Source organism: Heptranchias perlo, chromosome 5, assembly GCF_035084215.1.
Source record: "Heptranchias perlo isolate sHepPer1 chromosome 5, sHepPer1.hap1, whole genome shotgun sequence".
NCBI lineage: Eukaryota > Metazoa > Chordata > Chondrichthyes > Hexanchiformes > Hexanchidae > Heptranchias > Heptranchias perlo.
In genome coordinates this window covers 120,303,815-120,320,110 of record NC_090329.1, presented here as the reverse complement: position 1 = coordinate 120,320,110, position 16,296 = coordinate 120,303,815, and the positions used below count along the sequence as shown (strand labels likewise).

Genomic DNA, 16,296 nt, shown 5'->3' with positions numbered 1-16,296 from the left:
GTTTCCATGGCTACTAAAATAAGTCATTGTATTCTAAGCACATTTTCAGGTTGGCCATTGGCTAGCCCAACTTTAATGGTTACAGTTCTTACCATGTTTGGACATCATTCTGGTGAGCCAATTGGAAATTCATGGTGAATAGAAATGTTAGGAATCATGTCATGACTAATCAGCATTGGAAGTACTATTTTAATTTGTAAAGCTCCTCACAATAAATAAAGTTTGAAAATTTCCCTCGCTCCCCCACCTGCAGACATTCACTGGTTGATCTCTTTTCCAAAATACATTTATATTTGTTTTTGTGCTGTCATTTTACACAGGAACACCTGTCCTTGCTTTATAGAACTGCGAGAAAACTCTCCTGAGTTACATGAAATTATGAGAATTAACAGAGACTATCAGGTATGCACACAATATTGGTAATATTTAAAGTAAGAGAGAAAGTTCTTCCTCCAATTTTAGAATCTCCATGCTTCACACTATTCCTTGACTATAAAAGGAACAAACTACCTGTACCCAAGCATCTGCTATTGTTAGCTGGAAGCCCTGTTTCTGGCCACAGAACTGTGCTTGCAATAGCACATCAAAAGAGGGAGACAGGGAAAAATAATTTACCTAAAATTAAAAAGAATGATTGGTGGCTTAGTGGATTCAAATACCATCCTTTCACCCCTGGGGACAGATGAGATGATATCTGGATTGGGTTTGGGATGACTTGATCATGTCTCTTCGCAATCTTTTTTATTCCAATGACAGCAGAAGTGCTGCGCTATGTGTTATCTGTTTCTTTGCTAAATAATATAAACTACCATTTGTTTTCTTTATTCAGACCAAATTGACTTCATTGATTTACAATGGAAAATATGACACAAGTGAGGACTTCACTGTTGTGTTGCAACCCTATTTTTCAAACACAATAGTTCCACTGAACAGTGTAAGTTTCATTTTATTGGTCTTATTCTGGTATCCAGACGTAGAGGTATGAATCTTGTCTATAGTCATACATTGTTTAGCCATCCCGGGTGCAGATTTTACATTATGGCCAACTTCCCTGTATAAATCTTTCCTACATTACAACAGTGACTACACTTCAAAAGTACCTCATTGGCTGTAAAGCACTTTGGGACGTCCCGAGGTCGTGAACGGCGCTATAGAAATGCAAGTCTTTCTTTTCTTTTTATTCCATGTCCAACTGCATGCATCACCCCCAACCCAATACATAAAGAACTGGAATAGTTCCAGGGCTTCACTGTGTGTGGCAATAATTGTTTAGTATGATGCTTCTTCATACTGTGCAAGATAATTTGTGCCAACCTGGACGTGGAAGAGAACAGGTTCTGTTTCCAGTCATTTCTCCTACTACTGCCCGGAGACAGCACATTGATAGATATGCATTTCTCAACAGTTTTCTAATGGATCAGTCCAAGGGTTGGCTGATGATGTTCAGGACATCAACAAATGGGCCCCGAAAATCAGAGGCTGTTCCCGTCATAACTTCAGCAGGAGTCAGCCACACGGACCTGAATTTAGGCTAGGACCTGGATATACTCTGTCCTGTCCTTGTGGGCAATTCCTGTGGCATAAGAGAGGGCAGGCCAGGGGCTGGGGCTCCAAATGTCCTCTGAGTCAGCGGGGGCAAGATCGAAGGCCAGTACTCCTGGTGAAACAGTGGAAGAGGGGCCCACCAGAGGATACCGACGCGGATCTCCTTTAAGCAACTATCTAATTCCCTTTTAAGAGTACTTATGAACTCTGCTTCCCACATGGACTAAGACCAAATCTAAGCCTGGATGCTCTTTAATGTCCTACATCCTGGCACCAGTGAGGCAATATACTATTTTAGACTATAATCACACTCTATTTATATCCCAATCATTAAGTCTCCTACTGCTAGCATTTGTTTCCGCCACCTGTGACCTTATTGCTAGTGAGCTTCATGCTTGCCTGTGGAGATGAAAGTCCCATCACACAAACCCCTATAAGTTATCATCTATTTATACCATGGCCTGCGTTGTTAAGCCCATGAGATACAGCATATATTTTCAGTCAAGTAAAAAATGACTTTGTTTTTAACGTTATAATTTATTAGTCTGCTCTTTTTTTCAGATCGGCCAGCTGGAACTGAGCTTCTTTTCAGTAGATTGCTTCCACTTAAGTGAACGAGGGCAAGCCGAGATGGCCATTGGCTTATGGAACAACATGGTATTGCTTCCTCCTTACCTGTATCATACTGGCACTTAACAAAATATCTCGTTAAACCAGTGGCTGTGAATTAGATTTCGGAGCAGCGAGCTCAGATTCAGTAGTTAGAAACCACCACACAAATTTCACCTCTTTTGGTCAGCTACTGATGATTGAAATAACGCCAATGGGAATTAAGGCCTAGCATTTTCTCTAGCAGTGCATCAAAAACATTTTTAGTTTTTGTTCCCCTTAGGGCAGGGAATAATAGCGAGTATGGGCCAAATTAGTCACAATTCCCTTGTGGCAGGTGTTAAAAATGGCTGCCACAGCATATCAAAGCTCCTTGGCATACATTTTGATATTTCTATTCATATATTGCCATAGCATAGCCAATGGAAATAGCAGATTTTGTGAGGTAGGAGGATTTCCATCCTTTACATTAGCTTTAAGTCTACCCTAGGAAATATGCCACTTGTGATCTACTGTGATACACTAAAAGAGCTATCTCGTGCTCTCATAAGTGTACATAGTACTGTTCAGTAATTAAAATGCCTTCTGGAGAGGGCAAGCCATTATTGTTGTACTTTTGGTTTTGCCTCCTCTCCTCTATCTTCAATGGCTTTTGTGTCTATGTGGCATTTAATGTACAAAGTACAGGTGAAACATGGCAGTTTGGACTTTAATTTCCTCAGGTAGCATCTGCTTAACCCATTTGTGTAAAATTCATTTACCTGTATTTTTAAATGACTTAACAACTACAAACACATTAAGCAGAGCAACTTAAACCCATTAATATTTTAACTGAAAGTTGCTTCCGAACTTTGTGTCACGGATAGCTTTTTTTTGTGAAATTAGTCACTCATTTTCCAAGCTGCCATTCTCAGGATAACTTCAAGGTTTCTGGGTTGGAGAGTGTCTGAACTTGGATTACCAGGTAATGCATTCCAGACTGCTGGTTTGCAATTAATTATAGAATCGGCTAGATTTCAGCATTGAAGAAGACCATCGTCCCACTGAAGCTGTGCCGGTACTTGCTCCACATTGGACCAATCTAGTCTAATCCCATTTCCCTGTACCCTTTTAAGTTTTCAAGTGTTTAACTAACTCTCTCTTAAATGTTATAATTTCGGTAGCCCCTGGTGGTAATGCATTCAACAGGCTAATAAAGCCACTTGTGAAACCATTTTTTCTAACCTTCGCTCCTTATGCTTCGAGCACTAATGCTAAGTTTAAGTCCCCTTGTTACTGATTCACCGATCAGAAATAATGGGGCCAATTTTAATCTAACCCGTCCATGGGGAAACTGACAGGATAGGGTGCGGTGTTGGTTTTACACCCCGCCCAATTTTACTCTACGTTGAAGTCATGGACGGGGTGTAAAACTGGCGTTCCACACAATCCCATGGGTTTCCTGCCCCATGAGTTACCCCCAATCGTTCACTATTTGCCCTCTCAAACATTTTCCAAATTTTGGACACTTCTATTAGATCCCCTTTTACTCAGATGCTCATTTTACTTTCAAATGCTTTTGATGGTGTTGCAGCCTAGATGGTGCGCCCAGCTGGAGAAAGATACCATCTTCTTCTCTGGCAGCCTCTAGTTGGAGCAGCTTGTCCCGCCTTTACAGGCCAGCGATTTGGTCTCTTGCTTGCTAGGCTGAATGGACCAATCCCATTATAAAGTTACAAATCGCAAATTTTAAAACAAATGAACTATACTCAAGCATGCAGTTGTCTTCCTGTTGCTCTGGATTCTGCCCTGCAATATAACCTGCACAATCCCAGCCATCTTGGAAAATACAGAGCATATAAAGCTAGGGATCATTCATTGATCCCATGCTACCTACATACTTAGCGTAATCCTTTGAGTGTAGAAGATGGAGGGGTGATCTAATCGAGATGTTTAAACTGATAAAAGGATTCAATAGGATAGGTAAAGTTAATCTATTTCCTCTGATGGGGGAATCCAGAACAAGAGAACACCCTTAAAATTAGAGCTAGGCCATTCAGGAGCGAAATCATGAAACACTTTATCACACAAATGGTAGCAGAAATCTGGAACTCTCTCCCCCAAAAGGCTGTGGATGGTGGGACAATTGGAGCTTTCAAGACCAAGATAGACAGATTTTTGTTAGGTAAGGGTATCAAGGGAAATGGAGCAAAGGCGGATAAATGGGGTTGAGGTGCAGATCAGCCATGACCTGATTGAATGGTGGAACAAGCTCGAGGGGCTGAATGGCCTACTCTTGTTCCTATATCCCTAGATACAGTTACAGGACTGTAGCCCAGATTCTCTGGCCTGCAGCTCCTTCTCGGTTCTTAGAATCATCTCTATTTAGACAGCACAGGCTGCTTGTGACCTTGTTGTATTTCGGATTCTAGGCGACCAGCATACAATGGGCTGCCTCCGAGCATCTTCTTTAACCCGGGAGCAGACTAATCTGCTTAGTTTGACATTGATCTACAATTCTAACACTGTGACAAGGGAACAGAATTTAGTGGCATGATCAGTCAGCTCGTGGGGACCTACCTCCTGGCATCTGAATTAAAATAAGTCTAATATAAAAGCACTGCTCCTGTAACCCAAAACTGACCATAATGAGTTATACAATGGCATCGTGGCTACTACTTTATACAAAGATGTTTAAAGTTGCCGAAGATTCATTTTAAAGGCCCTTTATCATCTCGTTGCAGCGCTTGAAGGGAGATTCGGTTCCTTGGGTCAGCCAGGGACAACCCAGGCTAAAGATACCCTTCTTATTGCACCAAGTCCGATACAATTGCTGCCAGCTCCCGGTGTCCCACTCTCATAGCCAACTGCAACCTGAAAATTAACTTGCCAGGATTTGCAGGGCTATGGGGTAAGAGCAGGAGAGTGGAACTAATTGGATAACTCTGAGACCCGGCACAGGCACGATGGGCCTAATGGCCTCCTTCTGTGCAGTATGATTCTATGATTCGCTAAGGTCCAGCAGGCAGGTATTTTTACCAGGATGTTCCCAGCTACCAGCCTTAGAGAATCCAGACAAGTGTATTTCTGGGTTGTAGCTGAGTTTGCGAGACCCACGCGTTGAGAATCAGCACCAATAGAAAGAATGTATACAGTATAAGGGCAGCTTATAACAGTGTCCATACATTGGCTGTCAGCGAAAGATTATGCGAAATCAAAAGCTATGTCTGTTATTTTTTTAAAGCCTGTATCTTCTACGTTTACAATATGAATGGTGGCATGTTTTGACAGTGTAAAATGTCTTGTTTACTAACCTATTAAAGATTTCCAAGAGACTTCACTGGGCCATTGCTGTTTTAAACAAAGAAAGTTATTCTGTTTGGGTCAGAAATTGGACATTTGTTGAATTACTCCGCCTAGTGGCTCAGCTGAGAACTGGCAAAATTCAGCTGACAAGAAAACTAAAATTTTCTTCCCATGGTGGGGGAGGGTCTGCAGTCTCCCCTCTCTCAACCCTCCATCACAGTATCCAACTGTTTCCTAAATAAGGCTATAATTTCAATATGCCTTCCTCCAGTTAATTGTTCATGTTCCACTGATGGAGCTACCAGGCTGCTATTGATTTGCAGAATTTTACAACTTTCAGGAACTGGGCTAGCACTGTTCGTTTTAAAAAAATTAAAAATCAATAATTATTTAACTGACGATATAATTGGACCTCAACTCTTTTTTTCAAACTTACGTGCCTGTCTCTCTCCCCATTCTCAGTCAGACATGTGCAGAGATTCATATTTACTGAATGTGCTTTACTCCGTTTGCCTTCCTGCAGCTGGAGCCAATTGGACGGAAGCAAAATTACAACAATTTCACCTATGACCGAACCAAGCTGAAGTGTCCTACCTCTGTAAGTAGGGGGCTTTATAAACTGGCTTAATAAACTTTATTGGCAGCTACTTCTAGTTTGCACATCATAGTATCATAGTAGGTACAGCACAGAAGGAAGCCAATTGGCCCTTCGTGCCTATGCCGGCACTTTGTGCACAAATCTTTGAAGGAGGCAGGACAGGTTGAGAAACCGGTTAAAAAAGCATATGGGAGCCTGGGCTTTGTAATTAGAGGCATAGAGTACAAAAGCAAGGAAGTTATGTTGAACCTTTATAAAAGACTAGTTCGGCCACAACTGGAGTATTGTGTCCAGTTCTGGGCACCGCACTTTAGGAAGGATGTGAAGGCCTTAGAGAGGGTGCAGAAAAGATTTACTAGAACGGTTCCAGGGATAAGGAACTTCTGTTACATGGATAGACTGGAGAAGCTGGGGTTGTTCTCCTTGGAGCAGAAAAGGTTAAGAGGAGATTTGATAGAAGTGTTCAAAATCATAACGGGTTTAAATGAAGTAAATAAAGAGAAACTGTTACCATTGGCGGGTGGGTCATGAACCAGAGGACACAGATTTAAGGGATTGGCAAAAGAACCAAAGGCGACGTGAGGAAAAACTTTTACGCAGCGAGTAATTATGATCTGGAATGCACTGCCTGAAAGGGTGGTGGAAGCAGATTCAATTGTGGCTTTCAATAAGGAATTGGATAAATACTTGAAGGGAAAAAATTTGCAGGGCTGTGGGGAAACAGCAGGGGAATGGGACTAACTGGATTGCTCTCACAAAGAACCGGCATGGGCTTGATGGGCTGAATGGCCTCATTCTGTGCTGTAAACATTTTATGATTCTATGATTTGAAAGAGCTATCCAATTAGTCCCATTCCCCTGCTCCTTCCCTATAGCCCTGTATTCTTTTTCCCTTCAAGTATTTATTCAATTCCTTTTTGAAAGTTATTATTGAATCTGCTTCCACCACCTTTTCAGGCAGTGCATTCCAGATCATGACAACTCGCTGCGTAAAAAAATGTTTCCTCTTCTCGCCTCTGGCTCTTTTGCCAATCACCTAAAATCTGTGTCCCCTGGTTACCGACCTTTCTGCAACTGGAAACAGTTTCTCCTTATTTGCACTGTCAAAACCGTTCATGATTTTAAACACCTCTATCACATCTCCCCTTAACCTTCTCTGTTCTAAGGAAAACAACCCCAACTTCTCCAGTCTCTCCACATAACTGAAGTCCCTCATCCATGGCACCATTCTAGTAAATCTCTTCTGCCTTGACATCTTTCCTAATGTGTAGTGCCCAGAATTGAACACAATATTCCAGCTGCGGCCCAACCAGCGTTTTATAAAGGTTTAGCATAACTTCCTTGCTTTTGAACTCTATGCCTCTATTAAAAAGCATATGGGATCCTGGGCTTTATTAACAGCCTTCTCAACTTGTCCTGCCATCTTCAAAGATTTGTGTACATACACCCCCAGGTCTCTCTGTTCCTGCACTGCCTTTAAAATTGTACCATTTAGTTTATATTGTCTGCCCATTTCACCAGTCTGTCTATGTCCTCCTTAAGTCTGTTACTATCCTCCACATTGTTTACTACATTTCCGAGTTTCATGTCATCTGCAAACTTTGAAATTATACCCAAGTCCAGGTCATTAATATATATCAAAAGGAGCAGTGTCCTAATACTGACCCCGGAGGGACACCACTGTATACTTCCCTCCGGTCTGAAAAACAACCGTTCACCATTACATGTGTAGTATCGGTTCACAACTACTTCTAGTTCACATGTCTAGTATCGGTTCACAACTACTTCTAGTTCACATGTGTAGTATCAGTTCACAGCTACCAGTTCATACATGTGAAGTATCAGTTCACAACTGCTAGTTCACATGTGTAGTATCAGTTCACAGCTACTAGTTCATACATGTGTAGTATCAGTTCACAACTACTAGTTCATACATGTTTAGTATCAGTTCACAGCTACTAGTTCATACATGTGTAGTATCAGTTCACAGCTACTAGTTCATACATGTGTAGTATCAGTTCACAACTACTAGTTCACACATGTGTAGTATCAGTTCACAGCTACTAGTTCATACATGTGTAGTATCAGTTCACAACTGCTAGTTCACATGTGTAGTATCAGTTCACAACTGCTAGTTCACATGTGTAGTATCAGTTCACAACTACTAGTTCACGCATGTGTAGTATCAGTTCACAGCTACTAGTTCACGCATGTGTAGTATCAGTTCACAGCTACTAGTTCATACATGTGTAGTATCAGCTCACAGCTACTAGTTTACACATGTGTAGTATCGGTTCACAACTGCTAGTTCATACATGTGTAGTATCAGTTCACAACTACTAGTTCACATGTATAGTATCGGTTCACAACTACTAGTCCACACATGTGTAGTATCAGTTCACAACTACTAGTCCACACATGTGTAGTATCAGCTCACAACTACTAGTTCACACGTGTAGTATCGGTTCACAACTACTAGTTCACACATGTGTAGTATCGGTTCACAACTACTAGTTCACACATGTGTAGTATCAGTTCACAACTGCTAGTTCACACATGTGTAGTATCAGTTCACAACTACTAGTTCACACATGTGTAGTATCAGTTCACAACTACTAGTCCACACATGTGTAGTATCAGTTCACAACTACTAGTTCATACATGTGTAGTATCAGTTCACAACTGCTAGTTCACACATGTGTAATATCGGTTCACAACTACTAGTTCACACGTGTAGTATCGGTTCACAACTACTAGTTCATACATGTGTAGTATCAGTTCACAACTACTAGTTCACACATGTGTAGTATCAGTTCACAGCTACTAGTTCATACATGTGTAGTATCAGTTCACAACTGCTAGTTCATACATGTGTAGTATCAGTTCACAGCTACTAGTTCATACATGTGTAGTATCAGTTCACAACTGCTAGTTCATACATGTGTAGTATCAGTTCACAACTGCTAGTTCACATGTGTAGTATCAGTTCACAACTAGTTCATACATGTGTAGTATCAGTTCACAACTACTAGTTCACATGTGTAGTATCAGTTCACAACTGCTAGTTCACATGTGTAGTATCAGTTCACAACTACTAGTTCATACATGTGTAGTATCAGTTCACAACTACTAGTTCACACATGTGAAGTATCGGTTCACAACTACTAGTTCACACATGTGTAGTATCAGTTCACAACTACTAGTTCACACATGTGTAGTATCGGTTCACAACTACTAGTTCACACATGTGTAGTATCGGTTCACAACTACTAGTTCACACATAGTGTGCAACATAGCTCATCATAAAATATGCCAATGCATTGCCACTATTCTACTGATCACAACATAAACACGCACCATAGCCCATTGAACACTGGTTCTACCAGTTTCTAGTGCAAAGTTTCAGCAACAACTGCTGGCTTCTCTGCAGCTCAATTAAGGTAGGCCTGGAACCCAAATATATAACCACCTGGATTGCATACCCGGCAGCCAGGTGATGCGTCCCTTAGCTGTCATTTCAAGCATCAAGATCCTCATCAGCCACACAATGGACATTTGCCTTCAATCTTAAGAATAGAACACGTCATAAGGTTGTAACACATATCAGGGTTCAGATGACTTTTAGTTGCCTTTTGTGCTTTACCTTCATTCTTTGGGCAGTCATCTGAACCCAAAAGCAAGTTACAGCTCTTTGATTTGTTAAAGTTATGTTATTTCTAACTACTGTCCTGTCAAACCAAAATTCATATCACAGCAGTAAGCAGTGTGGAAAACTAGGTAATAACATTGCTATTTTTCTAAAATACATCAAAGAAAATGTTTGTATGTATATTTTTCTCTATAAATCAGGTGAGTACTTAGAAAAAAACTTTCAGTTTAATTAGTTATTATAAAATGTTTGGACTGTGTACTAAAGGGTGAATGATGGCTATCTAAATTCTGATTCCAATACAAGTAATTGTTATGCAAATCTGGTATATTGAGTACACATGCAACCTCCCTATACAGACAACTATTCGTTTATTTATTTTACTGTCACACTGACACTTTGTGCTCCAGCATCCATAGCTCAAGCCTTTAATTCTCTACCCCAGAGAGCTGTGGAGGCTCAGTCATTGAGTACATTCAAAACTGAGATCGATAGATTTCTAGATATTAAAGGCATCAAGGGATATGGGGATGGTGCAGGAAAATGGCATTGAGGTAGAAGATCAGCCATGATCTTGTTGAATGGCGGAGCAGGCTCAAGGGGCCGGACGGCCTACTCCTGCTCCTATTTCTTATGTTCTTATGTCATCTGGCATTCGCCCTTATCAGGTAATGGATTGTATAATATCCCATCCTTATACAGGAATAACTCCATTTAAAACAAATGTAATGTAATAGAGTTGTCCAAATAAATTTTATTTGCTCTCTATGTTCCCTCTAGGATGCACCTTATTTATTCACACGTAGAAACAGTGCAGTAGAACCAGAAGACACGACCAGAAAACCTACGCCAACAGCAGTGACCACTACTGTGGTCACTCACAAAGTGCCCATGGCAGAGCAAAGAGTTTGGGTTGCTGTTCTAATAGCCGTGGCTGGAATGGTCTTAGGGGCAGCGCTGGTCCTGGCCGTGGCAAAGCTGAGATCCCGGAAATACAGAAAACAGGACGAGAAAGCACTTGAATTAAATGGAATAAAACTATAAAATATGGACTTATGTTATTAAGAGAAACCTTTTTTAAAAAACTGTTTAATTGGCTTTTTACTGGAAAAATACACTGCAGCATAGTAACGGTTTGAGGCAGGAGAAGGCCTTCAGTCCATCTAGCCCACTTATCCGCAGTATTCCCTTGAGGCATTTCTAACAACCCTGGTTCCCATTTGTGGACAAGAGTCTGTCTAGTTCCTTCTTTAAACCCATTGTGGATTCTTGTTCCACCACCCATCTGTTCCAAATATTTACCACTCTTTTAGTAAAAATATTCCTCATGCATTTCCTATTTTCTTTTGTTGTCCTTAATTTGTAATTATGACCCTTTGTGCTTAAATGCTGTACACGGCAGAAAAGCTTACTTGGGTCCAAATTGTCCAAACCTTTCATAATTTTAAACACTTCCATCATATCTCAGTCTTCTCTTTTCAAGAGAAAAAAGACCCAGTGTAATCAATCTTTCCTTATACGTCATTCCCTTAAGTTCTTGGATCAACCCTGCAGCCCTTCTCTGTACCCCCTCCAATAACTGGATATCCTTTTTGAAATAGGGAGACCAAAACTGCACCCAGTACTCCAGAAGAGGAAAATCACTGCAGACACAATGTGTAGCGAAATCGCAAATACAGTTTTAAAATAACCTCTCTAGATTTATACGTTATATCCCTTGCCCTGCATCCCAACATTCTGTTTGCTTTTTAGCAACCTGGGAACATCGTGCTGATGTTTTTAGTGACCTGTCCACTAAAACACCAGGAACTCTCTACTGCTCTGATACCTCAAGTACATTACCATTTAGCCCATAATCCACATCAACCTTCCCTCTGCCGAATCTCATAACCTTACATTTCCATGTACTAAATTGCATTTGCCTTTTCTCCGCCCACTGATCGAGTGTGCCTCAAAATTGGTCTATTCTGGAGAACAGTCTTATGAATCCTTTTCGAGACCCAATCCGAGACTATTTTTGTCAATTTTAAGTTATTTTCCTGCTTTATGGTAGTCCTTTTACATCCATTTGGCATGCCTTTGTGGGAGGATTTTCATCTCCTTACAGTCCCATTTGCACCTGAGAAACAGGCATAAAATGGTATGATTTGGTCCCATCCAGTTTTGCCAGTTTAGGAAGTCAACCGATTTTCCTGGGGAGGAGGGATTTCCTGGCAGCCGGAGCTTCCGCCTAAAACAGGAGGGAACCTTGCCTATTAAAAAAAGGGGCAGGGAAGGGAACCATGCCATCTTCTGTCCTACAGGGTTGGGATGCTAAGTTCCCAATATGCCCATGGAAACCTGATGAAAAATAACATTCATTCATCCACATATCTCCACCCACCCCGCTCCCACCCCCAACCCTGTTCACCAGATAACAGGCCATCAGCTCCATTGCACAGGTACCATTATGTCAGAATGGGAGGAGAATCACTACAGTCCCGATGTGTAGCAAAATCGCAAAACCGTTCTTTGACAATGCATTTACGATGTTAACACATAGTAACCAGGCCAATGCTTCCCCTCCTCCCATAAAATATTTAAACATTTCAGTCTGAACGTATCCCAACAATTCCCAAACAGATATTTAATATTAAGGAGTTAATAGCCATAGCCTCAAAATATATCACAGATTTCTTGACAGGTCTATCTGGGGACTGGCAGGTGTAGTCATGTCTTATCACTCTTTCACACATCACTAATTCCATCATTGTGCCTCTTCCCATTTGGTTTCTTTTTCAAGGAAGCAATTTTCTTACAGATTTTGAAAAGAATAATAAATAATATACTTGACCTATGACTGAAAGTTGATCGGAAAACATATTGAAAGATGATTTTCAGTTTCAACCTTCATTCGGTCGGCCTATCCTCAATTTCCTGGTACAGTAAATGTGGCCATCGGTTCTGTACAGCTGGAGCTAATACTTCGAACCTGAGCAACACTACTTCATTCTTAGAGTTTGCTAAGTAAGCAAAACAAAATAATGATGTTACTTTTTTATTTGATAAAAATAAATGCTACCATTCTCATTTTGTGCCTGTGTGCAGAGTCTTCCATGATTTAAACATAATACTGCGTAAGATTACAAAATTTTTTTTCATCATTAAAAATGAACTGTTGATTCTATAATGCAACAAAAGTGTGAAATGGCCAGCAGGTGGTGCTACTTGCTAAGACATGATGGATTCATCCTCAACCTAATGAAGCTGGTCAGGGAGAATTTTAAAGCACAAGGACCGAAAAGCAATACTGACAAAGAACAAACGCAAAATACTATGGATGCTGAAAATCTGAAATAAAAACCGAAAATGCTAGAAACACTCAGCAGGTCAGGCAGCATCTGTGGAGAGAGAGAGAAACAGAATTTCAGGTCGACAACCTTTCATCTTGCAGTGCTGATGAAAGGTCATCGGCGTGAACGTTAACCTGCTGAGTGTTTCCAGCATTTTCTGTTTTTATTACTGACAAGTAATATCTACCTTGCTTTATTTCGCAGGCGAGAGGCTCTAGGAAAGATAGAGTTCAATGTATCTTATGATAAGTGAATTACACTACACTAATCCAATTAGTTCAAATGAGGCTCTAAACCCTGAGATCCTCGAGCACCTTATCTGAACTCGGAATTTGACTACCGCCCTAAATTCACTATCTATTATTTATAACTTCTACAGGGTAGTTAGTATTACATAGAAATTACAGCACAGAAACAGGACATTCAGCCCAACAGGTCTGTGCCAGTGTTTATGCTCCACACGAGCCTCCTCCCACTCTACTTCAACTAATCCTATCAGCATAGCCTTCTATTCCTCTCTCCCTCGTGTGTTTATCTAGCTTCCCCTTAAAGACAAAACCAAAGTTCACTTTCTTACTGGTGTGATGTGATTTTAATTTGATGCAAAAACTTTGCAATGCAACTAAAGATAGAATGACTTTGTGACCTAGGACCTGACAGTATATTGGATCATGTAACAGGATTCAGGTATTACCAGGGGAAGAAAACAGGATCTCATTTATATTCCGCTCTAGCTCTGAAATTAATTCCTGCATATAGATTATTTTTCTGCCACATCCTTATTTACATGTCATTGGTCCAAGTAGTGTAGTATGATTGTGGTTGCTCAGTTCACAAACCTGTGATCTACCTGTCGAATGTTCGGTAATGAGCTTTGCCTGTTCTTAGGCCAGCTACTTAGTATAATGACCAACAAGCAGTAGTGCGTAATGGATGAAGAGAAAAAAACTGAAAAACTTGCACTTTACCACCACCACCCCCCCCCCCCCCCCACCCACCACCCCACCTCCCCCAGCAAATGGTCTGTTGGATGAGAAAAGACCGGAGCTGGTACTAAATGTGTAGACATGCTACATCTTTTTCCCCAACAGTAAACTACCCCAACCCAGCATAGAGCGGCTGAACTGATAGAGGGTCTATATTTCAATCTGCAGCTGGATCACAAACCCAACACCAAAGCCAACCTCAGCTAGAACAGAGCAGACCTGGTGTTGGACTCATGAAAGGTTTTTACACCAGCCTGTAACCCCCACCACCAACCCCAACTTCAAATAGGTTAGCGCTTGTGATGAACCCATGGAAAATCTAAATATCAGTCACTCCTAACCTATTGTTAGATATCAAGGGATATGTAGCTAAGGCTGATAAACGGAGTTGAGTTATAGGTCAGCCATGATCTAATTGAATAGCGGAGTAGGCTCATGGGGCTGAATGGGCTACTCCTGTTCCTATTCTCCTATAATCTTTGCATACTCAAACATCATGTTGGTGGCAGGGCATATGGTAGTCCACTTCTCACTATCTCTGTATTTCCTACCAACCAAAGCATAAGACAGCATTATTGGCAAATTCACTAAAGAAATCTGCAACTCACTCTTACCCACTTCCAAATAAGAAAGGCCCATAAAGGACTGAAATGGGGAGAGCAGCAGAGATTGACTAAACATTAGTAATTAAAATGATCCACCATATAATTAGAGTCTGGAAAAATATATTGCAATTACTGACAATAAGAAGTGTTAGTAATATTTATTATGAGTAATGGTGGGGATGGGAGTTCTGTTATACCCTAGTGTATTTACTTTGGGGTGTTTGATATTTTATTCATTTCAAGGAAATTAAATGGAAAATTAAGTATGGAAACAATGATATTTGAGAGCATGCTTTAAAACAACAATGTATATGTGACGTGACACATTATTCCATCCTATGTTGTATGGTGTGTCACATGTACATGTAACTTGACACATTATTCTGTACTATATCGAATATGGGTCCTTTTGGTAAATTTATAACCTACTGCAAATACAGTACATTTTACGATCCCACAGTCCCAATGGGGAGCCAATCTCATAGGGAATGCAGATTGGAGAATTAAGGCTACAATGTTGTAGCCCCATTGGTGACTCGTGCCCCTTCAAGTCTGGCTTCTCTGTTGGGAGTGCAGAATTGCAGAATTTACCCTAAAGCTTCATTCTGTTACAGATTAACAATCAGCAACAAAGCATTGGGCAATATTGGGCAATATTAATAAATCACATTAGTGGCAGATCTATTACTCTCATGGGGTGCTCAATCCAACGCGTATCTGTGACTTATGTGAACGAGGCAAACAAATGTGTCTCCCCATAACCAATCAGTTTGAAGGATGTTAAAAAGCCATGCAGAGACTGAACCAGGAAGTGTAAGAAAAGTGAATTCAATGTCAAATCTGGTACAGAAAGCAAAATAAAGAGAGGGTAAGAAATATTGAATTAAGAGACAGAGATAAAAGAGACAGAAAGAAAAAGTAAAAAAATTAAAAATAAAAATAAAAAAATTTTAAATGTCCAACAACAATTAAAATCTGAAGGAATAAGACTCCACACTAGCAAAAGTGTCAAGGAGGTTGTTGGGTAGTCATTAAGATTTACCACGCTTAGACTTAAAATGACTTGACATACCATTTTTTGGCGATGTGAAGGCCTTAGAGAGGGTGCAGAAAAGATTTGTTAGAATGATTCCAGGGATGAGGGACTTTAATTACATGGATAGACTGGAGAAGCTGGAGTTGTTCTCCTTGGAACTGAGAAGATTGAGAGGAGATTTGATAGAGGTATTCAAAATCATGAAGGGTCTAGACAGAGTAGATAGAGAGAAACTGTTCCTATTGGCAGAAGGGTCAAGAACCAGAGGACATAGATTTAAGATGATTGGCAAAAGAACCAAAGGTGACATGAGGAAAAACTTTTTTTACACAGTGAGTGGTTAGGATCTGGAATGCACTAACCGAGGGGGTGGTGGAGGCAGATTCAATCGTGGCTTTCAAAAGGGAACTGGATAAGTACTTGAAAGGAAAAAATTTGCAGGGCTACGGGGATAGAGCGGGGGATTAGCTGGATTGCTCTTGCAGAGAGCCGGCACGGAATCATAGAATCATTCTATGATTAGTTCACATCCATTAGGTCAGTGCAGGAACTCCATGCCATTCCATTCATTTGAACAGAGAGCCAGCCTGCAAGATGTCGTTTTCGCGCAACTTATGGAGGAGGGTTGCATCTGGTATTGCAGCTTCCAGA

The 16,296-nt window shown here is 40.7% G+C and overlaps 1 protein-coding gene across 1 annotated transcript in view; it reads left to right on the top strand.

Moving 5' to 3' along the window:
- Positions 1-12,758, top strand: part of plb1 (phospholipase B1) — a 142,513-nt gene extending 129,755 nt beyond the window's left edge. Inside the window, exons 54-58 of the mRNA XM_067985133.1 lie at positions 321-402; positions 830-934; positions 2,107-2,202; positions 5,963-6,037; positions 10,467-12,758. Coding sequence (XP_067841234.1) covers positions 321-402; positions 830-934; positions 2,107-2,202; positions 5,963-6,037; positions 10,467-10,730 — 622 coding nt within the window. The 3' untranslated portion in view covers positions 10,731-12,758. The remainder of the gene's footprint in view (positions 1-320; positions 403-829; positions 935-2,106; positions 2,203-5,962; positions 6,038-10,466) is intronic.
- The last annotated feature ends 3,538 nt before the right edge of the window (positions 12,759-16,296 follow it).